Below are 27,152 nucleotides of genomic sequence, written 5' to 3'. Positions count from 1 at the left end.
AGGCAGCGATGTTATGAAGAGAATATCAGCAAAACGATATTTGTTTGAAAGTGCAGCCTCCTTGCAATCTTTAAGTGATAAAGCCAGAAATAAATGGGTTTCATTTTTTGGATTATTTATGAATTCTAGCAATATTTATAGGATTTGAAAATAATAGAGCATTTGATAAATTTATTATGTTGAATTATGAATTTAATGGGGATATCGTACGAATATTTCGTACATGAAGCTTAAATGCATGCTCTCACGCTTTTTCAGTCCTAAAATCTTATTTGTGTGATATGAGTGATTACCACAAACAGGGATTTTCATAATCTGTATTTTGCAGTCTGTCTTTTTTAAAAGCTGAGGTTACTGTATGTGTGACTAATGGAGATCTTAGAATTATATATTCTATCCCATTTTGCTAGTTCACACTAAAATATTGATATTCACTAAAATATATTTACTCTATATATTTACCTCTAAAAAAGGAAATATATTTAAAATGTAAAAGTGTTTTAATTGCATGAAAATTATGAGTCAGTATTTTAAAATACAGTAAAAGAATTTTCTAAAGGTGTGCATGGAGTTTGCATCTTCTCCCTGTACTTGGTGTGTTTCCTCTGGATATTCCGGTTTCCTCCCACAGTCAAAAGACATGCAGATTAGGTAAATTAGTTTTCCTAAATTTCCCGGTGCTTGTGTGTGTGTGTGTGTGTGTGTGTGTGCACGCCCTGCGATGAATTGGCACCATTTTTAGGGTGTACCCCGCGTTGTGCCCTAAGTCTCCTGTGATAGTCTCCAGCTTTGCAGACCCCCTTTGACCCTGTATACAGGATAAGCATTAGAGATGATGATTTAATGAATAAATTTTCTGATAGACCATAATGTACATTGAATTAATCTACACACTTAAAATAACGTAAGTGGTATCAAGTGTGATTAACTGAGATAATTAAGGGTTTTTCAAATTCCAAAAGGAAACACTCTCTTGTAGGATTCTACATAGGACTTTGCTTTGCTTTTATTACATGTATAGTTTACAACTAAGTGTTGAAATCCTTGAACATTGTGCATTATTGTTCTTGTGATATGACTTATGCATGCAATATATGACTGGTGTAATGAGCCGGAGTGAATCCAGTCTAGCTTTAACTTGGCTGTGCTTGGCAATTTTCCCTATTAATTTGATTAATTCACATTATAGGAAGAGGCAGGATATGTCTGAGCAAGATATTCAAATATCACAGGTGGGACGAGATTATTTTAAAACATACAGTAAGACAGCGTTCCATCCTAGGCACTAATTTCCGGGTGGAATTTCATTATTTCTGACATCAGTGTGTTCGAAAGATAAAGTTGGAAAGGAGTAATGTCTATTTTTTCAGTGATTAAGGTTTACCAAACATATATGACTGTACAGTATGTTTATTAATCTAAAGTGAATACATGTATGTACAGTATAGTGCATTTAAAGGTAAGAAGTTTTACGTTGTTTATTTCTGTAACTGTGTGCTGACATATTTGGTGTCACTCTGTAACCTGGTAAAAAAACAACAACACAGATTTGGAAATTGACTGTTTGTTGTGGTTGTATGTTATGTTCTGAAAGACTTGCTTCGCATTAACTTTTTTGAGAAAGCAGGGTTCAATGCAAAAAACTGTTGTTGTGCAAAAATAGTAACAACTCCAGCACCAGAAGCAAACGGTACAAAAACAACAGTTTAAAAAATATCCTTTAAATATGTCATACTTAAAAGAGCCATTGTTAGCACAGTTTGCTATAGATAGTGCTGTTATGATTGTTAATCAACTTAGCACCTGGATACCTAGACGTAGGTATATTTGATTTTGTTCAAGTTACATTCATTTTCTCTTCACTGTTCCGACTTAAAACCTAGGTACATCCAAAACCATAACTTTTGTGTCCTCTTATGTACATCCCTACCATGTATATGATCAATTACTTTGCAATGCATTGAGTATTTCTTAAAAGTGTAGTGAGGCTGAACGTGAATCGCTGTATTTCTGCAGGCCGTCTGAATTGGTGGTCCACCATATGTACAAGCTGTAAAAAGCTCCTGCCGTTAGCAACTACTGGGGATGGCAACTGCCTGCTCCATGCTGCTTCCTTAGGTAAGCTTTCCAAAGCAGTTTGTTTTAAAATACTTCCTGTAGTGTTACAGAGCACCACAACTCCTATTCACACAGTGTAAAAATGCCTAATGTAATAAACCATTGTATGGTGACAGAAATGTCTTTTTGTTTGTTTCCCAGGAATGTGGGGCTTCCACGACAGAGATCTGGTTCTCCGGAAGAGCCTGTATGCCATGATGAAGAACGGGGCAGAAAGAGAGGCTTTGAAGAGGAGGTGGAGATGGCAGCAGACGCAGCAAAACAAAGAGGTGTGATTCACTTGAACCACCATTCTCATAATACAGCAGTAAGGCTGCTTGTAATCTAGATTTGTTTCCAGAGAAAAATAAAACTTCCCCGAGAATATTTTTGCTTAAATGAAAAAATAGCACTCGTGACACCTACGATGTGCCTCTTATTAGCCATTTTATTGATTTATAATAATTTACTATGTTGGTCAGTAGCAGGCCTTGTAGTATAAATGCTTTGGACCTTTTTGATAACAAATTGTAAACCATTTTAAAGGCACCTGCTTTCCACATCACTCTAGCCTAGCATAGCACTCTAGCCTCACAAGTGCTTAATGGTTTCCTCCAGGTACTCCGGTTTCCTCCCACACTCTAAAGACATGCAGTGTAGGGTAATTTCACTCACTCATCGTCTATACCGCTTTATCCTGTATTTAGGGTCGCAGGGAGCCTGAAGTCTATCCCAGAAGACTTAGGGCAGGAGGCAGGGTACACCCTGAACAGGGTGCCAATCCATCGCAGGGCACACACACATACATTCACACACTAGGGAAATTTTGAAACATCAATTAACCTAACCTGCATGTCTTTGGACTGTGGGAGGAAACCGGAGTACCCAGAGGAAACCCACCAAGCACGGGGAGAGCATGCAAACTCCATGCACACAGAGACGGGAATCAAGCCTGGCCGGGAATCGACCACTACACCACCGTGCCGCCAGTAGGGTAATTTGTGTGTGTGTGTGTGCGCCCTTTTAGTGAATTGGCACCCCATCTGGGGTGTACCCTACCTTCTACTCCAAGGTCCCTGAGATATGCTCCAGGCCTCCCACCCCCCATTACAGAACAAGCGGTATAGAGAGTAAGGGAGTAAATGCGTTCTTCACCTGCCTTGGTACTTTCCTATGGGTTTGGATGTAAAAGGTGGTGGAACATGAAGCCCAAAAAAATGGCTAGTATAAAAGCAAGGATGCATTTATATTCATCCAGAGGTCGTTTGAGTATCTCTTTTTTCCTAGCCTCCTTAGCAATAATTAGTCCCTATTGCTACTGTAGATGAGCAACCGAACAATGTTCACTATTAAGCCTCAATCCTTATAATCAGACTTCACTGAAGTGGAAACAGATAACAACTAGTGCTTGTATGAGCCTTTCGTTTCTCCTTTTCATTTAATCCTGCATTGCCCTGAAAGCCGTGCTGTCATCATGTCATGTCACACTCATAAGCAGCGCGAGTGAATACCTTTGTCTGAAAAGTGTGGGTGTGCTGTGTGGTTTGCCTGATCTATACTGTAGAGAAGGTGGAGATGGTTCAATGCATGTGAAAGCGGAGGAGAGAATGTAGGAGTGGGTGTGTTTCCATTGGTTACCTTATTCACCCTTACCCACTGACTAACTCTCTTGCTCTTTCTATAGTCAGGGTTGGTGTACACAGAGGAAGAGTGGGAGAGGGAGTGGAACGAACTGCTGAAGTTGGCCTCCAGCGAGCCTCGAACACATATCAGCAAAAATGGCAACACCAGTGGAGGGTAAAGCTCATCAGCCCACACACAAACACAGGCTGACATAAATACATACACACATATCCCATTACACTATAGATATATATTCTTCCACCATTTAAACGTTCTTCCCATCCAACAACCTTTACACTCTAAGCATTATATCGCTCCTGTAGTGGTAAACAGACCACTGTGTTTGTCTATGAAGAACAGTGATATGCACACTCCTACATATCATTGGATCAACTATAAAATAAAAAAACATTCTATAACATTTTCATTGCAAGTCAGTTAAATACAGATTCAGATTTTGCATGATAAAATTATAATTTCAATTTATTTTGATGAAACTCATTCTTATGTGATCTATAACCTGTGATCAATAACACGTTGTCCTGTATCAGCTCCATCTTGCCAGGGGACAGTGTAAAGTCTTGCTTTTCAATTTTCTTACCAGGTTTAGACTGCATGTAATGTGTACAAGTAAGTCACAGTGTAAATCTTCTGTATTTATATAGATAAAAAGGACCAATTACATTTACAAATGTAATCCCAAAGACAAACAGAAGCATTTGCTAAAGATAAACACGATAAAGGTATTTATTGTACGTTTTAGCGCATTGTTGCATTGTTGTTTGCCTCTGTTGTTGAATTGAAACGAGTCAAGTAATATAAAATTGTGCTACCTGAATAAGTGCAGGTTGCAACTGGTATATTTTGAATGAAAAGGTTTTCCGTGGTATCCAGGTATCCTGTGAATGTTGTGGGAGAGTGATGTTACCTATTTTGTACTCGTCTAGGACAATTAATCCCTTAATCTTAGCTTGTGGTTTAGGAGGAGTTACAACACTAATCTGCGATAGGCAGGGAGGGGCAACATCTGTGCGTGCATTTAAGCTATTAAATTTCACAAGAGATTAGCAACATCTACTAGATTTAAATCCTTTATATGACCTCTTTATAGAGCCATGTTGATTATAGCAGTGTGTCTTAGATATGTAGACATATATATATATATATATATATATATATATACACTACGCACAAATTTAGCATGCTTCACTTATTCTAAAGTTATTTCTTTGCTGTATATAAGGAAACGTGCTCACCATTGTGAAGACCGGATTGGTAATAGCTTGTTTAGAACATTGCCCCCTGGTGGTCTGGTATGGCAAGTAACATATAGTGTTTAGCATTTCAGTGAAAAATGTTTAAGCAGTGTTTGTTATAATGATCCATCGTTGATTGAGTGTGTAGAATATCTGATGTGTGTTAATGCGTTCTGTTCTGAATTGCAATTTTTTTCCACTTTTCTAAGCAGTTAAATGTTTAAATCGTGTTTTTGTTTTGCTCCTCCAGATTTCTGTTAAACAGTTGAGCAGAGTTTACATCAGGTCATAAGGTTACACAGTGGAAACAGCGCTGTGCGTGTGAGCAGAGTGCGGTTTCACTTCGTTTGTGTTGTGAAATCTACACGCTCTGATGAAAAACAATGATATGTGCAGCTCAGGTCTTTGCTTTCAGTTTAAGCATGCTTTTGAAGTACAACGTACTCTGGACACATTTATACTGTATGCTACTGATAGAAAACTTTTATTTAGGGCCCTGAATCAGTTTCCTTTTTTTTTCTTCACACCATTGGCATTACTGTGCTGTGTAAAACCTGGATCATTGTTTAAGCATGATATTATTGTTGTAATCAAAATGCACAAAGTAGTGAAGATTACACAAATACTACTTTTCTATTATGTTTTCATTATGTTACCTATAAATTTTTTTTAGACATGTAAACGTAAAAAAAAAAAAAAAGAACAGCGTTTAAAAGCCTTTTCGTCAAATAAGGAAAGCAATAAGTACAGTACAGTTACATGAGTGATGAATTGTGCTGTGTGATGGTTATTAATCATGATAGCACAAACAGCAGCCTAGAGAGCAATGTGCATATAAATTGAATGATGGGGGAATTGCTTATTAAAAGACTCTTCATTAAAGTTTGGCAGCGCTGCTCTGGGAGTCTGTGTGTTTAGTGTGTTTGGGAGTGTTTATGTACAGTAGGTGTGTGCGTGTGTGGAAGTGAGGGAGGACTTCATTTTGTTAAATTCCCATAAGGGAGCAAACGGTGGCTGTATATCTATTCTCTCTCTCTCTCTCTCTCTCTTTCTCTCTCTCTCTTTTTCACCCCCCTTCTGCACCTATTATTATCATATACACACAGATGCAGCTTTTGTAGCTAAGCTTAGAGCCTTTTATACTTTACTGAATGTTACAGCCTGTGTTAGTCATCAGACATTCAGGCACGACCTCTAGTAAAGATGTCCACTCAGCACAGGGTGAAAAAGAGTGTGTGAAATATCGCTGTTTCATGTGGAATGCTGATTTGACCTCTACTTTGATCAAGAACTACCAACGCAAGGGCCCTTTGGGGTTTCGCTCATGCATCTTTTTATTTTTTTTTACAGTTTGTAAGATTTGCAACTCCAGAATTATCGGCATCGTTTTGTTATTGGAAACCCAACCTCCCTCCCCCCACCACTATGGTTGTAAAATTTCTTTGTAATCCATTACCATGAAGAAACACAAAAGAGACAGATGGTTGTTGACCCACACAAATTGGGTAATGAATATAAAAACACACACAGGCAGTTAAAACGATCATTAAGCACAAGTAGGGCCATAACAAAACAGTGGAACATTTTCCGTGTGTCCATAACGATGCAGTCCCTCCACAAAGCGAGAAGGATGGTGGAGGAGGAAACACAAGAGCCCAAAGTTCACGTTTGCCTTTTTCATAAAGCAATTGAGCATATAAACAAGAAACCTAAAAGAAGTGAAATCCCGATGATTATATCTTGTGTAACTTGTGTGACTTTGTGTTCTACAGGGTGGATAATTCAGAGGACCCTGTCTATGAGAGTCTGGAGGAGTTCCATGTGTTTGTGTTGGCACATGTGCTGAGGAGGCCCATCGTGGTGGTGGCTGACACCATGCTCCGAGACTCTGGGGGAGAAGGTGCCAGCGCACGCGCACACACACACACACACACACACACACACACACACACACGCATGCGTGTTAATACACTATACAACCATCCTGGCACTTAGCTTGCTTACAAACATATTTTTTATCTCTTACATTTCACACTTCATTCAGCTGATATGCATGATGCATTCTTTGTTGTTCTTTACAGCTTTTGCACCTATTCCATTTGGAGGGCTCTACCTGCCCCTGGAGGTTCCACCCAACCGATGCCACTGCTCTCCACTGGTGCTGGCATATGACCAGGCTCACTTCTCTGCACTGGTTTCTATGGAGCAGAGAGACCAGCAGAGAGAGCAAGGTAAGCAGCTGAGAAACCCCAATAAGTGAGAACTCATGATTTGTCATATCCTTTGCTAGGTTATATTTGCAGCTACAATTATTTTTATATTTAGGTACTGTACCCCTCCTTGTGCTCCTGGGCCCCCCCAAAACCCTGTAGTATAAATGATATAGAAGATGACTGAATGAATGAGTGAAACCTACTGTAGTGTACATAAAGAGAACTCATTCGTACAAGCAGATGTCTTTTACACATTATTTGCTGTCATGAAATCATGTGTGTTTCCTTTTATATTTCCAATGCAAGAACTTGTCCTGGCCTTTTGCTTACTATAACAGACAGTAGGCACTTCTCCTTCAGAAATGTTTACTTTCTTACATTATGATTTTTATGCCAAAGCAATCACAGCAATATACAGAATCAATTTTGGAAGTAAAATGTTCATTAGATTACTGAGAGCTCTCAGACTGGGATCCAGCCTCACAGACGCGCATGATGGATAAAGTGCCCTATAACTAAATGATGAAACTAGGGATAATAATCTAGCAAGCCCTAGACAGCAACATTAAATGTCTACGAGTGTTCCAGTCTCTTAGTTATGCTCCAGGCATATGTGGTGTTGGTTGGGTGTATTGGGAAGTGAGGGGGCAGGATGATGGCATTCAAGCATAGTGTTTACTACATTGTTCCTTTTCAAATTAGTGAACATGATTCAGGAACAGAAAATAAGATTAGGCCCAGTGTCATCCCCATGAATAATGCGTATCTGAGATCTAATTACCCGCAATCAATTATTCAGGAGACATTCCTTCAGACCTTAGTCAGCACAGAGTGGCCTTTAGGTAGAGAAAAGTGAAGAGAGAGAGAAAAGGTGAAATGGAGCAGGGTGATTTCTTTTTTGACAAGATGCTTGTTTCAAAGGAGGTCAGGGTTTTTGCTAAAAGACACAATTGACTGACTGGCGATTCAAATCGCAACTAAACTTCTCCGACTGAGGGTGATTTTTGCATCTAAATGGGCCTCTAACAAAAAACAGTATTAAGGAAGCATTATAGTCATGTGGTTTTAATCCTGTACTACACAAATAATAAGCCTTAATCACCTGGTTTATGTAATATTTAGGTTGCATATCTCCAGGATAATAAAATCTACACCGTGCTTCCCTTGTTATTTCCACAGACAGAATTTCAGAAACATGAAGGAGCATTGTTAAAGACAATATAAAACTCCCCTCAAATTTTACTTGTTATCTTATGAGTGACGATAACTTTAATTTCATTATTCAACCCTGCATTGTGCAGATGTAAAGCTGCCCCTGTTTATAATAGTTCAGAGGGATTCTTTGACATAAGCTTCATTATAACGGCATAAGATATGCAAACATGACAGTGTTATATATTAAGCATAAACATGAAGTGTATAGTATTATAGTAACAGTAAAGTGTTTTCCTTCTACTTAAACAGTAACAGTAACCGCACAGTTATTACATACTGAGTCTATATCTGTAATGTCTTAGAAGGTTGGAGATGGTTGGTAAGGATATTGGATCTTCTTTTTTGCACTTGAGGACTTTCTTTAAGGGTTTAAACTCCAGAGAATTCACTATATATTTATTCGAGCTAATTTTTCACAGTTTAACCATAACCAGTAATTCAGGGTCTCCAAACCTTTTGACTGGCAGTTCCATTTAAAAATAAAAAGTTCTTATGAGGATCACTTTTGTTAAGGCTTATGTTCTATATATTTGAATTTGCCATTTCTTTTTTTTTTCAGGAGTGCAAATAACTGTGTCATTGACTGTTAACATCTAGTTGTTAAATAGCTTAGATACAGAAGGGCTGGAGGACACTGGATTGCAGTGCCGGTCCCAAACACGGATAAATTGGGAGGGTTGTGTCTGGAAGGGCATCTGGTGTAAAACTTTTCTGTGTTGTGTGTGGATTGGATGTCAACCCCTTGACGGGAGCAACTGAAAGACAAACTGTAACAACAACAAAAGAAGGTTGGAGAAAGGGATTTCTGAATACAGGATAAAAATACTAAATGGAGATTCTTTAGACAGAGTGAATCTGATTTGTTAATAATATGGTTTTCTTCTCATTGTCTGTCTCGGGCAAACTCTCTGAGCCCATGCAGAACATTTTATTCTCCTGTGTAGTCTTCAGTTGGGTTGTGAACTTCAGATCAGACCACAGGTTTTCACTAGGTATCAACTCCAAAAACTGCACAGACATTCTCTTTAATGTTTACTTTCTTTATTGTTGTTGCTTATTATCTTGTTGAATGATCTATCTATGACCAGATCTAAATCTCCTGAAAGCAGCAACAAGGTGTTTGGCTGAAATATCCTGGCACATATTACAAAACACTCTTTACAAGTGCCTGTGAACTGCCCCGAAGCATAAAGGATCCAAAGGGTGTTTTTCCTTCCATGCAATCCCCTTTTGTGGCCAAACTAATGCTGTGAATGACCAAATTGGGGAGAGGTCAAAATACTGTACAATGGCATTTCAAAGCCTGATCACCACAAAAGTCAATTAAAGTGTACAATTTATACTAATCAGCCATACCATTGAAAATATCTGCCCAATATCATGTCGGTCGCCAGTAAGTTTCCCAGGAGAATGCTAGTGCATCCTGGTGCCATCTCTTACCCAAGTAAACAAGATGAAAACACCCAACAATCCACATGATGAAGAAATTATGATTGATCATACCAGGCACCAGGTTCTTCGATTGCTCCATGGTTCAGGTCTACAGCTAGGAGTGATTGACACATGAGGGTAGAAGAGAAGTACATGAAGTGATCATGTACCCATCATGCATAGTGCCCACTGTACAGGTCTCTGGAGGTGGTGTTAGGATCCAGTGTTGCTTCATTGGCTCAGGTCTAGGCTCGGCAATATTATGTAACAATGAAATAAAGTAAGCTGATGATCTAATTGTACTGAATGACCAGGTTATCACATAAATGGAGTTCTTCTTTTCTTGGGGACAAGAGTGCCAATGTTTGCTGGCTCAAAATGTAAACGAGTGTTTCAAGGAGCATTTTTACAAATGAGCTGGTCATCATGTGATCTTGATCCTTGCCACAAGTAAATGTGCTGAAGAAGAATTTATGGAGTGTTTTGAATCTCTTTTCATCAATACAAGATCTTGACCAAATTAATAGTAATATTTTTTTGTACAGTATGCGGCAGTATTAATGGCTTGATGCATGGTGATTTGTCCTGAATACAGTCACTATGCTTGGTTAGAATCCAGTAGATGGCAGTGTCTCACTTGCTCTGTGTAGCACGAAGCCGCACTTATGTGCCGTCAGTGCCTTGGTGCCCCTGTACAGTGGATGAATTTAAGGCTTGAAATTGGTGGAATTCAGTGCACTTGCACTGTTCTAGAATAAAGGAGCCTCCTACCATAGTAGCCTTCTGAACTGATGTCATCTCACATCATCTTGTTATTATTGCACCTCTATATGTATGTGGTGTGAGACATGTGAGAACCCAATACCTCCTGAGTTGGAGAAATCAATGGAGTAGTGTGAGCTTGACAGGGCAGATGCAGACAGTGTGAAACAAGTTGGTGGGTGTTAGTTTTCTTGTTTATTGCAGTAGAGTGCTCTATTCTCTGAGTTGAATGAGATCATCTGTAGCTGTAACAGCACAGATAGAGCTGTGAGGCCCCTCAAGCGCACAATCCACTCACACTTAAGTACTCACATGGAACCTGAGCTTCTTCTACTGACTCCTCAGACTCATTTTTCCCTTTATTTACTCCTAATTTTTACTTGCTCCGTCTCAGAGCTTGTCTTCCATTTCTAATTAGAGCAAATCAGCCCAAGCTAACATGTCAATACAATGCCGTGCTCTTAATTTGCCTCTCCACTTGTATGAAAGCTACATTGCGTCTTTCATTTTGGCCTGGCTCGACGATCTTTTCTTCTCTCCCTCCACCCTGTTTCTTCCGCTCAGGCATGCCAGCTAGTATCTGTCCATCCAGTGTGTGTGTTCAGGTGCCAGCAGCTTCCTCAAGAACACTGAGACTCCGTTCATCTCGGAGTGTGTGTGATAGCCCCCCCTTTCATGTCTTCCCTTCACATGCACACACGGTTGTGGCTGCACCAGCTCAGTGGAATGTTAATCTTGCGCCTCTTGTTTTTCCACCTACACTCATTTCAGGTCTTCATCTTGCTGACGGGTGTTTATACTCTCAGGTGTATCCGGCTGTAATGCAGACTCCCCTCCCTCTTTCTGGACCTGAATGGTGTCCCTGTGTATGCCTGCTTTAATCTGCCAATGTCATGTGCGGTAGCCAGTGATGTAGTCTCTAAGCGAGTGGAATCCACCCACACCAAACCTCAGCTGCTATTTCGAGAGGCATTTTAAATGTCCTGCAGGCTTTCCTTGGCATTGAAGATTGGCTCTTAAACTGATCCTCCTATAAAGGAGAACATTTTTGCGCACACTTTTATGACACTTCCTGTTCAACATCCAGGTTGCTTGCACTAAGCAATTAGTCTAATGCTTGACAGCAGGGGTTTTGTATACTGTGTGTGTGTGTGTGTGTGTGTGTGTGTGGGTGTATGAAGAGCATCTTGTGTGGCACTTGGAGTGTCTCTTGTGGGATACATGTGTCCAAGAAAAAAGCTCATATTCAGGTTATATTCGCAGCTGTAATTTAAGTTTTATGCCATTAGTCAAAGGAAGCAGGCCAAAGACAGCTCATATAAAACATTTGCACATATGCAGTGATTAATATGATCCACTAGAAAAAATAATGGCTTATGGCTTTGAGTTGTTTTGACTAGGATTATATTACACATACTTCTCATGACTGATCTCTATAGCTAATCTTTATAAACACTCCCTAAATTTTCCACAAGCAGCGCCACACTGTGCAGCGAGACACACACGCCATACGTCATCCCGTACCCGGGAACCACAGGAATTGAAAATTGCTGCATAATATCGAGTGCCGAATCCCAGAAGCACGTCATCTGTCAGCAACTTGTGTTTGTGTAATCCATTCACCTCTCACCACTTCCACTGTATCGAAAGCACGATGATGCTGGTCAGTCATCGCTGAATTAAAGCTACCTGACATTCTCATTCATTCTTTTCCATTTCTTGTCTCTTTGTCTGTGCTAATTCATGGCTGCTAATATTTCTGGAAACTCGGGGTTTTAGTGTACTGGCAACTTGGTGAAGTCAGTCAGGCGAGGTGAGGTAAGGACAGCTCTCTACTGCTACCAGCAGGGCCAGTAAATACAGTATGTTACACTGGGATCCCCTGCTGCCGAACTGGCAGAGCTGATGTTTGCTTCTGGAGTGGGATCAACAGAAACGCAGGCTGAGGCTGGGGAGGGAAGGTTCGGGATATGACCCCATGTCCAATGTCTTACACTGTTCTGGCAGAAATTGTGTGAGGAAAGTGGGTGTGTGCTTTGAAACACATCTTTGTTTGGGAGATATACTGTATGGAGAAATTCCTGCTTGTACTGTCCGTGTCCGCTTGTACACGTGTGCCTTATTCGTGTGTGTGTGTGTGTCATTTTGTCCCTTCTGCAGTCTACTTTGGCTTCTTCTCACATACTGGACTGCTGCCACTTGGAGTGGTATTACAAATCCATGGGCAAAGAATGTTTTAACCCTTCAGTACAATCTAAATATGTCAGAGATTATCCATATAAAATACATTTGTATCTGTCAATCTCAGTTTATAGGTCCAGTGTGTGAAAATAGTTTTTATTGCATTAATGATGAGATAGGATTCTTGTTATCTATAGTCCACAGTGTTAGTAGTAAAGCTCTTACCTTTGCAGTAACGTGTACATACTTGTATGGTAGTTTGTATAGTGTTAACAATTATTTGCATTTCAGACTGCGTCGTTAGAGTTTAGGTGTAGGGTTCAAGTTAAAATGGAATTGAGCGGGGTAGGAGTTCAGAAAGAGTGCAGTAGATGTGTCTTTTACAGGTGTATCTCCTTTTTTTCATTCTTGACACGCCTAGTTCTATCAATTTGTCTGTCTCGCACGCTGCTGTTCACGTGTCTTTCACCAAATGAACAATTACACCCATAATGTTGTTTACATGAGTCAGAGTGAGGCAACGTGTTCACTCATTACTGGTACACTATGAAACAGGCCAAGCACGCTTTTGGCAAATGTCAGCGCTACTGTGAGAGAAGAGACTGCATGTTCTATCAGAGAAAGAGAGAGAGAGAGAGAGAGAGAGAGTGTGTCAAAAACAGGGACTGGAATGTCCTGCACTTGAACATTCTTTATTTCCCTCCAGTCCCAGTTTCAGTTTCTTTTGATCTCCATTAACATCTCTGTATTTAACTTCCTCATCCTAATCTCTTTGCTCTTTGCTTGATAAACCAAATTTCCCAGTATTCCCCTTTTCATTTGTAAACAACTGAATATCTACAGGGCTTGACGGTAAATGCTCCAGGAAAGCAAAAGAAGTAAATGAGTGAGTTAGATTGGAGTAGAGTCAGAGGTTTTAAATGAATGCGGTGCCTTTATGCATTGTAGAGGTGACACACAATACAGTCAGTAGATGTGTTTGTCCTTATATTTATTTATATAAATATATATTTATACATATATATATTTTTATGTTTTATTATTGTACTTCATGAAGAAAAAATTCCTCTTTTCTCTCCATCACAGCTGTCATCCCTTTGACAGACTCTGAGCACAAGCTTTTAGCCCTGCACTTTGCAGTGGACCCTGGCAGAGACTGGGAGTGGGGAAGGGATGACAACGACAACACCAAACTGGCAAAGTAAGACCCTTCATTCCCTTCCATCTATCTGGCCCATGTCTTCCCAAGGGCTTAAGGGCTCTGTTGGCTGGCACACTCTGTCACCGAGTGGTTACACAGGGGAAGCTCTGTTTGTGCTGTGCCTCAAATAAGGAAATTTGTTGGAAAAAATCTCATCATCAGATTTCCAGTTGATAGACCGGGGAATGCCAATGTGCGTTAGGCTCCCTATTATTCTGGAAAAAAAGCATTTAGTGACCTGAAGATTTCCACCTATTTATATACCCCAATGGAGATATACAATTTTTTCCCACCATTTTCCTAAATGATTTAAGTGCAATATTTTATTTGTAAATAATAGACACAAGACCACATCAGCATGTACAAAGATATAAAGTAAGCGTTAATACTTAGTTTATGATTTCTTATTTTGTTTCCATACCACATGCTTTTAAAGCATCCTTGTAGTATATCTTGTGGTTATGTAATGTACAGTACTTGAAACTTGGCTATACTTTTAGCCAGTTGTTCATTAGGCATGTTATGAGTCTAACAAATTTACTGTAACTACTATATAATCTGTAATCTGTAAATTACTTAATTGAATTTGTTAAATTTTCTGAATTGCAAAAATTGCCTTGAAATGTCCCTGTCCAATCAGAGTGGAAAACATTCAGCAGTAGTCAGATACAGGTCATGTGTGATGTGTCAAATTGTGATAAATTTCACTTTCTCTTTTTTTTCATTTTAGTCTTATCCTCTCGTTGGAGGCGAAGCTAAACCTCCTGCACAGTTATATGAATGTAACATGGATTCGAATACCGTCAGAGACACGAGTGCGTAAAGATTTAATTTCTTAAAATTATTGGCCTGTTCATTTGTCATTGTTAATACAAAAGGTTACAAAAGGTTTGTTTTCATTCAGCTCTTTGTCTGATACTATAGGCTCCACTTGCTCAACCGGAGTCGCCCACTGCATCGGCAGGTGAGGATGTCCAGTCACTGGCTGAATCAATGGACTCGGACCGTGAGTCTGTCTGCAGCAATTCCAACCTCAACAATGGCAAGACCAGTAAAGAGAAAGACAAGGACAAGCAGCACAAGGAGAAAGACAAGGCTCGTGCTGACTCAGTAGCCAACAAGCTGGGCAGCTTTAGCAAAACTCTAGGTATCAAGCTGAAGAAGAACATGGGTGGCCTGGGTGGTCTGGTACATGGCAAAATCAGCAGGTCCACTATAACTAATGGTCGTGCTGTAGAGAGCAGTGAACAGAAGCCCAAGAAGAAGGACTCCAAAACACGCAAAGAAAGCAAAGAGGAGTCAGGCCAGTCTACCAGCACATCGTCCTCAGAGAAAGCAACAAGTCCATCTCCTACTGACAGAGCTTCAGGTAGCTCCTCTGGAGAAAAACAGGCCAGTTCCGGCAAAAACCCAGATGAGCGGACTCTGGATAACTGGAAGTACAGCACAGATGTCAAGCTGAGTCTGAACATCCTTCGTGCAGCCATGCAAGGAGAGCGTAAGTTCATATTCGCCGGTCTATTGCTAACCAGCCACCGGCATCAGTTTCATGAAGAGATGATCAGCTACTACCTGAGCAGTGCACAGGAGCGCTTCAGCACTGAGCAAGAGCAAAAGAGGAAAGCTGAAGCTGAGAAAAAGCCCCAGACCAACGGCACCCTCAAGAAGCCTGAACAAGAGAGCACATTCCAGAGAGAGCGCTCGGACAGCTCTCCGCCCGAGAGCTGCTCACCTGTTCTGCATCCCAGCCATATCCATACACTAAAGGGCCAGGGGAGGAATAGCCCTACCCTTGCTGCTTCCCCAATTCCCATCCCTAATGCAAACTCGACTTCTGTCCCTTGCTCGTCCATGTCACCCGTACCCTTCTCCTCCCCTATTCAAGGTGCTAAGCGACAGGAACCCATCCCGGTGTCTGCCCACTATAGCCATACACCGCCCATCCAGAGGCACAGCGTCATCCACCTGCGAGATAGCAACACACAATCCTCCAGTTACCAGGACGAACCCTATAAAATTCCAGTGGGGACGCTAAAGACCTGTGCCACATATCCGCAGCAGAACCGCTCACTGTCTTCTCAGAGCTATAGTCCAGCACGCATTCGCGCTGTCCATGGTGGAGATTCCCAGCCATACAGCATGGCTGGGGAGCACAAATCCCACACCTACACCAACGGCTTTAATGCAAGCCATATTCGGGACAGTCTGGAGTTTGCTGATGAAGAACTCACACCCCACTCCTGGCTCAGCCATGACAAATCCAAGATCCGCAGTGGAACCTGCCCCATGTACTGCTCTCAGCAGAAGCGCTGCAAGAGGGAGAACTGCTCGTTTTATGGCAGGCCAGAGACAGAGAACTACTGCTCCTATTGCTACAGAGAGGAGCTGAAACGCAGGGAAAGGGAGGGTAAAGGCCACCGGCCTGGATAGCCCTGCTCATACACACACATGCAGTTTTACACTGGTATGTGTGTGTGCCATTAAAAGAGCAGTGACATCATTACCCTCTGCATTATGCGAGTAATAGACAAATACTGGCATATCGTTTTCTAATCTATTTAAGAATGATCTCCTTGTATTCTTGTTACCTTTCTCTCAATAGCAAAATGACACTGCAATTTACAGCTTTGGCCAGAGATTGTGCTGTCATTTTATTTGTTGGTTTGTCTTTTTTGTCTAAATTTAAATTCTTTTACTTGTTCTAGAGTAAAAGCTCATGTCTGTGCATTTTGCTCAGTCTGTAATATAAAGTTTCTAGTTCTAGCTGAAAGAGCTGTAAAATCATATGTCAGTCTCCTCTGAGCTCTCCAAAAGCTACTGGGTAACTCATCTGAATGCAATACTTTCAATCAATATCTCAATAGCAAGTAACATATTTTTGCTTTGGAAATAATTAGAATGGGAGGAACAACCACTGATAAACGCGGAAGTTTTTTAAAAAGCAATAAGTTTGGTAATGAGCGCAGTCCCTCCCCTTTTTATCTATGCATTCTTAATGTCAGCCATAGTGTATTGTCTTTGTGCAAAAATGAGTGTGTTTTTATCTGCCTGAGTGTCAGAAGATTGTACTGAAATTTCATTTGTGGCAAATCAAAGTGTGCTGCATGGTGTGTAACATGCTTTTGATTGTGCAGCACATGACTGGACCTTGTGTACATCGGTTTGCATTCCATTTAAACTCTCCCCGGTACCATCTGATGCAGTACAGTGCCATTTATTCCTAGCTGTGTTTTGCAATATATCGCATTCTTGGTAGCAAATGGCTTCTGTAAAATAAACTACTACTACTTGTGACAAATTTATACAATGCAAGAGTAACAATATAATGGAATACAAACCTTTATACACCTCTGTAGTGTAGTGGACTAAACGTGAAAGCAAGTGGAAATCTGTGATCTTTGTCAATGTTGGTTACACATTGGTGTGTTTTAGGTAATCGCTGTTGCTCATCACTTGTTCTGTAACCCACAAGCACACACATACACACACTCATGCCAGGCTATCAACAGGACCACATGTGTTTGCCCTAAAAAAATATGTGCCAAAAATTGTTAAATATTTTAAATTCTCAGGTATTGTGTTAAATGTGTGTAGTAGTGAAATCCGCAATTGAATAACTTTAAACAAAATTTTAAATCACACCAGTGTGTTAGAACAAATTTTGATTTAAAAAATCATTAACATGTAGAAATGGCAGGTGACCATTGATTTTGGTGAGACAGGGGGACCTTAATAACCCATCTCATCAAACCAGGTGTTAAGTCACATTGTGGGTGGTGGAAGGTTGGCATGTTTTCAGATTCCTGGTTCAATAAGCCCCATTTAAAATTCAAGTTTATTACTGTATCATGTCCAGTTGCAGAGATACATCCATTGCGAGTTTGTTTATGAGGAGGACTTTAAATTAAATTTAAAATAACAAGAATAAATCAACAGAAAGTCTGTTTTTATAAAATTTAAATAAGGATTCAGTGATATAATAAGAACCTCAGCCTCATTTTGACACCATGATTTCCCCCAAAAAAAGTTTTTAAACTGGAAAATTCATGTTTTTCTATGACAACTGGGTTGTCAATCAAATGTTGTTTAAAGTAAGTTAAAACAAAGTTTAGGATTAAAACATTCTCAATTCTGTTGAAGGAAAATGTTTCTCACCAAAATTGAAAAAATTAATTATTAATCCTGATGAATTTTATGATGGGTCACATCATGGGTCATAAAACCAAGTACAGTTATAATGATTTCTGTTTGTGTCAGGAATAAAAAAAAACAGGAAAAAAATCCTAGACATGAATCGGGATCACTAATGATAAAGTTGGAACAGACACACCACAGAAGTGAGATAAACACAACCATACAACCAGAATTTAACTACACACACACAAATCAAGGACAAATGCGTAATAGGTGATGTGATGAAGGGCATGTAAATGTGAGCGTGACACAAAGGGGCTGGTGGTGGTTGTAGTCCTATACTAATAATAGCTCTCCAAAGACACATTAACAACCTAGCTAATTCTATAGATAACTATATAAAAAAAACTGCTGATTAAACTTGCTAAATAAATCGTTTCTAATCAGGGATGGACTGAAAACTATGGACTAAAAGATGGCAGTGTTCATTTTGATAACTTGCTTTCAAATGAAATAAACTATATATTTAAAAAAAATAACTGTTTAATGTAGTAATAGAAGTACAAGTGGAACAGCAACAGACATGGAAGAGGTAAAATTATTAACCTGTCCGCTGCTCCACCTCCACTGACAAACAATGCATTTCTAAAACAAGCATGGGGCAGAGTTAGTGTTGCCTCAATGGGCCTCAGTCCATGCTTTTTGTAGATGCCATTTTGACCACTAAGTGCAATAATAACTATGGAAAACTACAGTAAATGTCAACCGAGCACATTGCTCCAATATTGCATCCTGTCAAAAAAAAAATGGGCAAGTCGATAAAATTTGTTTATATCTTTTAAAAGCAACAATTATTAGTCACTCAAAAGCGGCCGGTCATATTACACCAACTATTGCAACAGATATATTTGGTTGGGTTCTGCCACCATTATTAATAAGAGAAGCAAAGGTGTTATATAAATGATGGAGAAAGCCACATCATAGCAGGCACCTTCTAACTCTAAAACTTAACTTGCTAGGAAGGCCTTGATTCCTCTGCCATTAAAAGCACTAGAAGACCTGACTGTATCATTACTGCTAACCCCTATGTCTAAACATGGGCAAAGTAAAATCCTCACCTAGGGCTTCTCTCTATCAGACGGGTGATGAACGCGGGAGCATTACTCACAGGTTTCTGGTGTGCATTGTAACAGTGAATAACCATGGTCACACTCAATGTGTCTGTCTCCTGGATTCTGTGTTTTTTTTTCCTACTGAGTTTTCTTCCTCCTTCCTTCTATGCCCTCCTCTTCCTTCTTTCTATGCGACAGAAACATGGACTTGCACAGTCTTAGATTTGTAAAATATGATTTTACGTTTATTTGACAGTTTTACACTAAATTATTAATTTGCACATTAAGTACTGATGTAAAGAGAAGGAGGAAACAGGAAAAGAACATAACAAGATTAGTTTGTTGTCTGTGCCTTCTTTTTATTGTATGCAAGTATGGTAGAGTGTGTGGGTGTTTATGTGTATGTTTTCCTGTGTATGTGTGTGTCATTATATGCAGTGTCCTGTAATTTGAGCTATGACGAGTGGCGGTTTGGGTCAATACAAGTTCCCAGATTAGAATGTCCGCTTGCTCATATAATTGATCACATGGAAAGAAAAAAGACTACAGCAGCACATACCCGGTGCATTTTGACTCATAATCCTGCAGGATTCCAGTTCATGTCTGTCAACTACAGTTAAGAAATGACACTCAGCAGCTGTCTTAGAGGTCACCTGCCTCACAACTGCCCTGTGGCTCAGTAGCTGACAATAAACTCTTTTCTCCATGTCATGCTCTGTGCGTAAATCCACATTCCAAACGTGCATATGGAAAACATGGATGGATTGGAATTTAAGACCCAAAGCTAAATAACACAGTGGAATATAGTGTCTTTGTTCTGAAACGCGTCCTTGCTTTTGCACCAGGGCCTCAGTTTGATTGGGTTTGGTCACTTGTCTCGCAGCCTAATATGCTAACTCAGAGTTAGTAGAAGAACCAGAATAACAGGCTTATGCACTCACGTTACAAACGCACTGTTGCCATGTTAAAGAAAATACTCAGATACTATAAGCATGCACTGATACACAAACATCAATCATGTGTTTACATTGAATATGCTGCAGTTCTATTCTGTAAGGCAGCAGTCCAATGTTTTAACAGCAGTTTACTGAAAGGTTCAAGAGAGACAGCGAATTACTCAATCATCATTATCGTAATTGGCTTAACGCTGCGTGACCTCACCGTCACCTCTTACTCATTAAAGGGTTTTATAAGGGCTTTAAGTGCACAGTCTTATCCATATGACCACTTATATCTCATATAGACACAACACAGATTCTATAGCAAGGAAGACACTTACAGTATGATGTAATGCAGTACTTGCAGACAGAGACTTGCAGGCTTGAGTTTGTGCTTGATAGAGTGCTCGTGATTTCAGCACTATAGATTTGATTTGTATGTATTTTCTATTTGAAATGAAGATATAATATGTTTTGAACTGCACACTGTTTAAGCATCAATGTACTGTATAGGTACCACACTATAGAGAACCAATGCAACTGCCACTTTGACGGGTAATCCGCGGAGTCTGTGGATTTGCAATGTCAGACAGTGGTTGCACATGAGGATGTCGTAACAAAAACCTGGTAGACGGTTTTATCAGCTTCCCACTGACAAAAGGGAGATTTGTGTCTATCACCCATGTAGTGGGGGGACTATTTTATTTCAGGTAGCATAACCAGCACGCAGGGATTAAACAAGGCCGGTGCCATGATTATTGTTTTATTGGGGCTGTTTAGCTCAACATTCCGTTACCATGTGTTATTTTAATCACTGCTTCCACAAAGACTAAAATTAGCTCAAATTCTCCCAGTATGGTTCTCAAATGTTCCCAGTTTCACAATCCACACTAAACAGATGATCACTTTAGTTTGACTACTTACAGTGACCTCATTCGCTTGTCAGTTAGTCTGACAGCACAGAAGGCAGAGTGACAAGTTAACACCAAAAAGTAGGTCATAAACCGATATGTTTAATGTAAGCAACTGTGCTGGTATTCCTTTTAAAAATACTTTGATTTTGAATAAATGATAGTTTCATGTTAAGGTCTGCAGATGACGTCATGTTAAATCTGCCAGGGCTTTTCTAGTGTTGTCTAAAGCAGAGGTTCTGAGCTCTGGTCCCGAGCATTTCCCTGCACGTTGTTGTTGAGTTGGGTGTGGTATCAAAGGGAAAAAACACTAAAATATGCAGACAGTAGTCCTCCATTAATAAGGACAGGAACCACTGCTGTAGAGGGTGTCCAATTATTAACATTTCTCAAAACACACAACTATCTGGCCATCATGTGTTCACTAAAATCTGTCTGTAAATTGAAAAGAAGATTATCATATTGATGGCAGTATCTGTGGCAGCCGTGATGGCCCCTACAAAACGGATGATGTTTTGATCCCAGATCACATGATTGCAAGCTATGGGACGCAACCCAAAAGTTGTGAGATGAAGGATTTTTCTTCCTTGCGGTTGATGGGTAAGAAATGAAACTCACAGGCACGAAGATGAAAGACCACATTGACCAACATGAACAAGCTGCGGTTTTTTTATGATCAGGTTTATTGTTATAGAATGACATCCTACTGATATCATGAACATTTTATGATAGGGACCTGAATGGTTCATCTGACATTGGATTTACATAGCTTTCAAATTTGTTTGAATGGGAATAGCATTCATTTACATGTCACCTCATATACAATCACTGGCCACTTCTATGTCTAATCAGCCAATCAACTGACAGCAACTCCATGCATGTGAGGAATGTAGACATCATCTACATGAGACGACAAGGAAGAAAGATGATTGGTTGGTTGGTGGTGCCAGAAGGCCAAGAAGGGCTGGTCTGAATATTTCGGAAACTGCTGATGTACTGGGATTTTTAAACACAACTATCTCTAGAGTTTACAGAGAATATCCAATGAGTGCCAGTTATCTGGGTGACAATGCCTTGTTGCTGCCAGAGGTCAGAGAAGAGTGGCCAGACTGGTTAGAGCTGATAGAAAGGCAACAGTAACTCAAATGACATATCGGTACAACCAAAGTATATAAAGAGCTTTTCTAAACAGACAACATGTCAAACCTTGAAGCAAATTGGCTACAGCAGCAGGAAAAACACATTGGGTGTCACTCCTGTCAACTAAGGACAGGAAAATGAGGCTATAGTTTGCACTGGCACAGGCTCAACAAAATTGGACAATAAAAACTTGGAAAAATGTTGCCTAGTCTGATAGACATTCGGTTGGTAAGGTCAGAATTTGGCATAAGCATGAAAGCATGAATCCACCCTACCTTGTATTAACGGTTCATCCTGCTGGCGGTTTAATTGGACCCCTTAGTACCAATTAAGCATTGTTTAAATGCCGCAGCCAACCTGGGTATTGATGTTGTCTATAGTCCACAGTCACCAGATCTCAATCTAATAAAGCACCTTCAGGATGTGGCGCAATAAGTGCTATTTTATGCCAAAGAATTAAGGTGGTTTTAAAGAGTACAGTACTATTGAGATATCCTTAATGAAGTTACCAGTGAGTGTACATCCCACCTTAAGTGTGTGCATGGGGAGTTTCCATGGATTACAATGGGAATGTTCCTTAAAGGGAAGTACAGATTGCAGGGACAACAAGCTGTCAACAATACAGAATCATCCCTAATGGTGCAGAAAAAAAATTGTCATTAAGTCTTACTAGGTGTATTTCAATATGAGCAATATGTTTGAAAATGTCCGGCTCAGGAAATAACAACTTACAGCATAAGAAGAGCTCTATTTCATTTCCTTAGCATATTAGTTTAAACAGATGAGATGGAACAATGTTTTCACTGCAATTACACTTTGCCTTGCATATACTGTAGCATATGCTCTAAAATGACAAAAAAAAAAAAATCTCCTTTAGATCAAATTGAGCTCATGTGGAGGTTCCGTTTAAACATCTGCCTGCTATATGCGTTGACTCGTGGCAATAGCAGCACACATTTTGTTTGACATTAGCCCAGGACAAAGTTCATGCAATATGTGAATTGAATGTGAATGAAGGGAAATCAGGGAAAGATAAGGTCATCATTTGCATGCCATAAGACCTTTCGCACTCGTGACAGCATGCATGCCTCGTCGGGTACAGTAGCCTGTGTTATATGAGTGAGTATGTCTCTAGTTCATTGTTGGAAAAGGGGCAGGGAGTGGGAGACAGTCTGGGGGAGGCATGCTACCATGTGTGCGTAGTGCAAACGTTACTGCAGGATCTCGTGACTCGGCTGCGGCTTTAATGAGCTGTGCTGGTTTGTGCAGTGCACAGATTGAGCACCATTGTACATAGTTCATATCACACTGAGCGGGGTCAGGGGGAGAGAGTCAGGTCACGCTTTTTACTACAAAAAACAAAAGTCTTTGTTCACTGAGAGGCTAGTGCTTTCATGACACACTGTTTACTAGTTTTCGGGTATGAGACGCGTCAAGTAACCAGAAATGTTAGCATAAAAAAGTGGACTCGACGCAACTACAGACTTTTAATGTAGATGTAATACTTGAAACCAGGCTTGTTGATGAAACTGTGAGAGATCAAATGAGATCCGCTGCAGAAACAGACTGTGTGTGAACCTGCTGACACTGAAGAGGCCACGTGGAAGAGGAGAGGAGAGACACAGTGGAAACAGCTAAACACTTTCTGCTGGGGTGTGTGTGGGTGTGTGACTGAGAGAGGAAGGACAGTGGGAGGGAGGTTTCATGCATACCCTCCCTTTGTATTTTTCTTTTCTAATTTATGGTAGACTGAGACACTAGCAGCAGACACAACACACATAACACACACTTGATAGGAATGACAATGAAGCACAGTGCGAGATCTCTGTTGCCACTTGTGCAGGAATAATTTCCCTATGAGTGCTTATCAAAAACACTAATTATCATCTTTGCTTTCATGTCAGTTGCAGGCACATCTGTCTCCGCTCTCACGTAACAAGACGAAAAGAGGAATTTAAATACCTCTGATAAATATTGATGCTTATCTGGCGCCCAGTTCTTCTTTTAAGCTTACGGAATGAAACATGAGGCCTTGGTGTGTTTTTAAATGAAATTCAGTGCTGCATGTTACAACATACAACATATCCTTGCTTTCACTTTCTGCCTGGGTTGTTGGAAAGATTTTGTTAAAATTTTAAGCACGTTAGAAACGAAGAAGTTCAATTTAGGATATTTATTCAGGTATTAATTCTTCCTACCTGGACCCATAGAGTGAGCAAGTAAGAAAGATCAAAGGAAGGGAAGAATAAATACTTAATGCGTTTTAATTTTGATAAAGACTTCTTTCTTGTGCTCTCATTATTTTCAGTATAAGTGTCAGTGTGTGTGTGCCAATGGCAGCCGGTGTCGCCCCCACACAGATTGAGAGAGAGAGGAAGCCCAGAGAGGTCACACTACAGCAACACCCACTGCAAGGCACCCACACACAGTCTGAACTCGAAGTCTGTCTGCCTGGTTGCCTCCCAGAGCTCTGGGCACCACCAACCTACCACTACCCACTCTATCTCTCTCTATTGCTCTCTCGCTTTTACTCTCTCAAATACATAGACACATGCACTTTCACACTCTCAGACTGCCCACTCTTTCCTCTTTCATCTCACAGGCTATAAATTCAGCAATACTGACTCAGGCCCGTCTTAGCCATGACACCAGATCTGCCTGACACCCCTAAAGGTAATTGAAATATTAATACACCTATTTGTTACCCATCTTGTGCTAATTAACTGCAATTCATCAGTTCAAACTCTACAACAGGCAGTGCTAGGAAATAAAAGAATAAAGCAGGAAAGCTATCCTTATCTCCTTATCTCCTTACCCTAAATCATGCGCACGCACACACACACACACATACACACACCTCTCCACCCACTTAGTCGTGCTCAGTAGAGGAACACCGTGTTCTCTTGGTTTGTAAAGCTGTCCTCACATGGCCCCTCCTGCTGCTGTGTACTCATTCACTGTGGAGGAGAAACTGCAGAGCGTGAGAGTTCACAGTTTGGGTTCTGATATAATCAACAGTCTGCTGTTTTTTGCCACACTTTTGCAGGTTATAAAACACAAGGTCAAACGGAACTACTACAAAAGTAGTATCCAGCACTTAGTACACCTATATTACTTTATGAAATAATCTGCATTATAAACTGGTATTATGTAATAGAAATTCATGAAAAACTAACTGTTTTAAATCAAAATGGCAAACTACTGCTGTAAACACCTTGTAGTTATGCAAGTTATTAAGAATGAATTATTAGCTGTTACCATTGCATTGGTATCTCAGCAGTTTAAGGCTCTGGGTTACTGATGAAGAAGTTAAAGCAGTTTAAACCCCAGCTCCACCAATCTGCCACCACTGGGCCCGTGATCGAGGCCCTTAACCCTGTCTGCTCCAGATCATTACTGACCCTGTACTCTGACCCAGCCTTCTAATAAAAGCTGGGATATGTGAAGAAAAGGAAAGTATATGTAAAAATTCAAGGTAATTTAATACAAGATACTTGATGTAAATATGGCTCAAGGGAGTTTTGAATTGGGTCTATTAATATTTTTTGAATTATACGAACTGTCAGGTTAATCAGCCTCAAAATAAGTTATCTAGATATAAAAAAGGCAAAGCATTACACTTAGTAAGGCGGCAGTAAAATCTAAGTCCAACCCATTGAATAAAAAAAGCCACGGGCATTTTTAGAAAATAGTAACAAGGGGGAAAAAACAGTAAAGTAATTCATCATAATAGACCCATTAGCTTTTTTTTTCTCTGCCAAAGCAGCAAGCAAACTTCATAACGAACCTGTCGAGTCAGTATGATGAGGCTAATACAAAGAAAATATGGTTTACTGTGAATAATGGATGCATGGATGTATCTATTAGACTTGCCGATATGGAAAGTGAACAGACTGACTCGGGACCGAGCAGGATAATCAAAGCTGAGGCAGTTATCAAATTATCATTATGGGAATTTTGTTTTGTTTATGCATCATAGTTTGTGAGGCCTTGGTGGTTCATCTAATAAATGCTCATCTTCATAAAAGACCTTGTTCACAACCCTATATATTTGAAATACTAAATCCTTCTTTTGAATGACAAACAGTATTATTAAAAATATAGCTATTAAACATAGATATACATCCATAAGCTATTGCTTTTTTCGCCCTCATATATATATTATGAGAACAATCATTACTTTATAGTAAATACTACTGGACTATACTGCTTTAGTAGGATACTTTAGAGGTGAAATAAGAAACAAGATTAAATAATAAATGCAAAAATAAATAGGCAATCATAGTAGATGATCATGAGTTCTGTTCAAAATCTTAGCTGGAAAATGATGTAAAACAATGCGTTGTACGTGAGCTACTCTCTAACACACCATGGCTTGTGCTGCAGTTCACTTTTCTTAGCCCATTTTTAAAAATCCATATATATATATAAAACCACTTGTTGACCTCAAGCCATTACGTCTTTTTTTTAACACCTTTTCTATGGCAACAGGACCTCGACTTAGCATAATGATTCTCAACTTTGGGTTAATTGTAGGTTGTAGGCTGGCAGCATACAGGAAGCATATTCTTTATTATAACAGTGTCACCGGAGGAAAGACAGCGAAGAAAATTCAGCTGCTTTGTAATTAAGACTTAAAAATATATTAGCTGTTATGGGAAAAACACAGAATCACCCAACCCCCCCGCCCCACACACACACACTTTCGTCTTACCCCACACACCCAGCTCTCTGGCATGACCAAGGCATGGACAGACAGAGAGACAGGAGGTGGGCAGACTGAGCAGGGAACACACCAACCTTCTCTCTGAATATTTTTAGCACATTCCTCCCTCCTGTTCATCTCCTAAGTGATGGAGACTAACAGGACAAGGATGAAAAAGTTGGTGGGTGGTTGAATGTGTACTCTATACCATTTTTCTTACATAACCAAGATAC

General features: G+C 40.0%; 1 protein-coding gene across 4 annotated transcripts in view; it reads left to right on the top strand.

The window, feature by feature from the left end:
- Positions 1-20,181, top strand: part of otud7a (OTU deubiquitinase 7A) — an 82,192-nt gene extending 62,011 nt beyond the window's left edge. For 2 of the 4 annotated variants that reach the window (XM_053482654.1, XM_053482646.1), the window contains 8 exons: positions 2,017-2,118; positions 2,260-2,387; positions 3,782-3,894; positions 6,749-6,876; positions 7,058-7,207; positions 13,865-13,979; positions 14,710-14,794; positions 14,904-20,181. In XM_053482654.1, coding sequence (XP_053338629.1) covers positions 2,017-2,118; positions 2,260-2,387; positions 3,782-3,894; positions 6,749-6,876; positions 7,058-7,207; positions 13,865-13,979; positions 14,710-14,794; positions 14,904-16,409 — 2,327 coding nt within the window. In that variant the 3' untranslated portion in view covers positions 16,410-20,181. The remainder of the gene's footprint in view (positions 1-2,016; positions 2,119-2,259; positions 2,388-3,781; positions 3,895-6,748; positions 6,877-7,057; positions 7,208-13,864; positions 13,980-14,709; positions 14,795-14,903) is intronic. The other 2 variants (XM_053482637.1, XM_053482627.1) reach the window with 1 other exon arrangement.
- The last annotated feature ends 6,971 nt before the right edge of the window (positions 20,182-27,152 follow it).

The sequence above is a fragment of the Clarias gariepinus genome, chromosome 2, assembly GCF_024256425.1.
Source record: "Clarias gariepinus isolate MV-2021 ecotype Netherlands chromosome 2, CGAR_prim_01v2, whole genome shotgun sequence".
NCBI classification, from domain to species: Eukaryota; Metazoa; Chordata; class Actinopteri; order Siluriformes; family Clariidae; genus Clarias; species Clarias gariepinus.
This window is presented reverse-complemented; position numbering and strand designations above follow the sequence as displayed.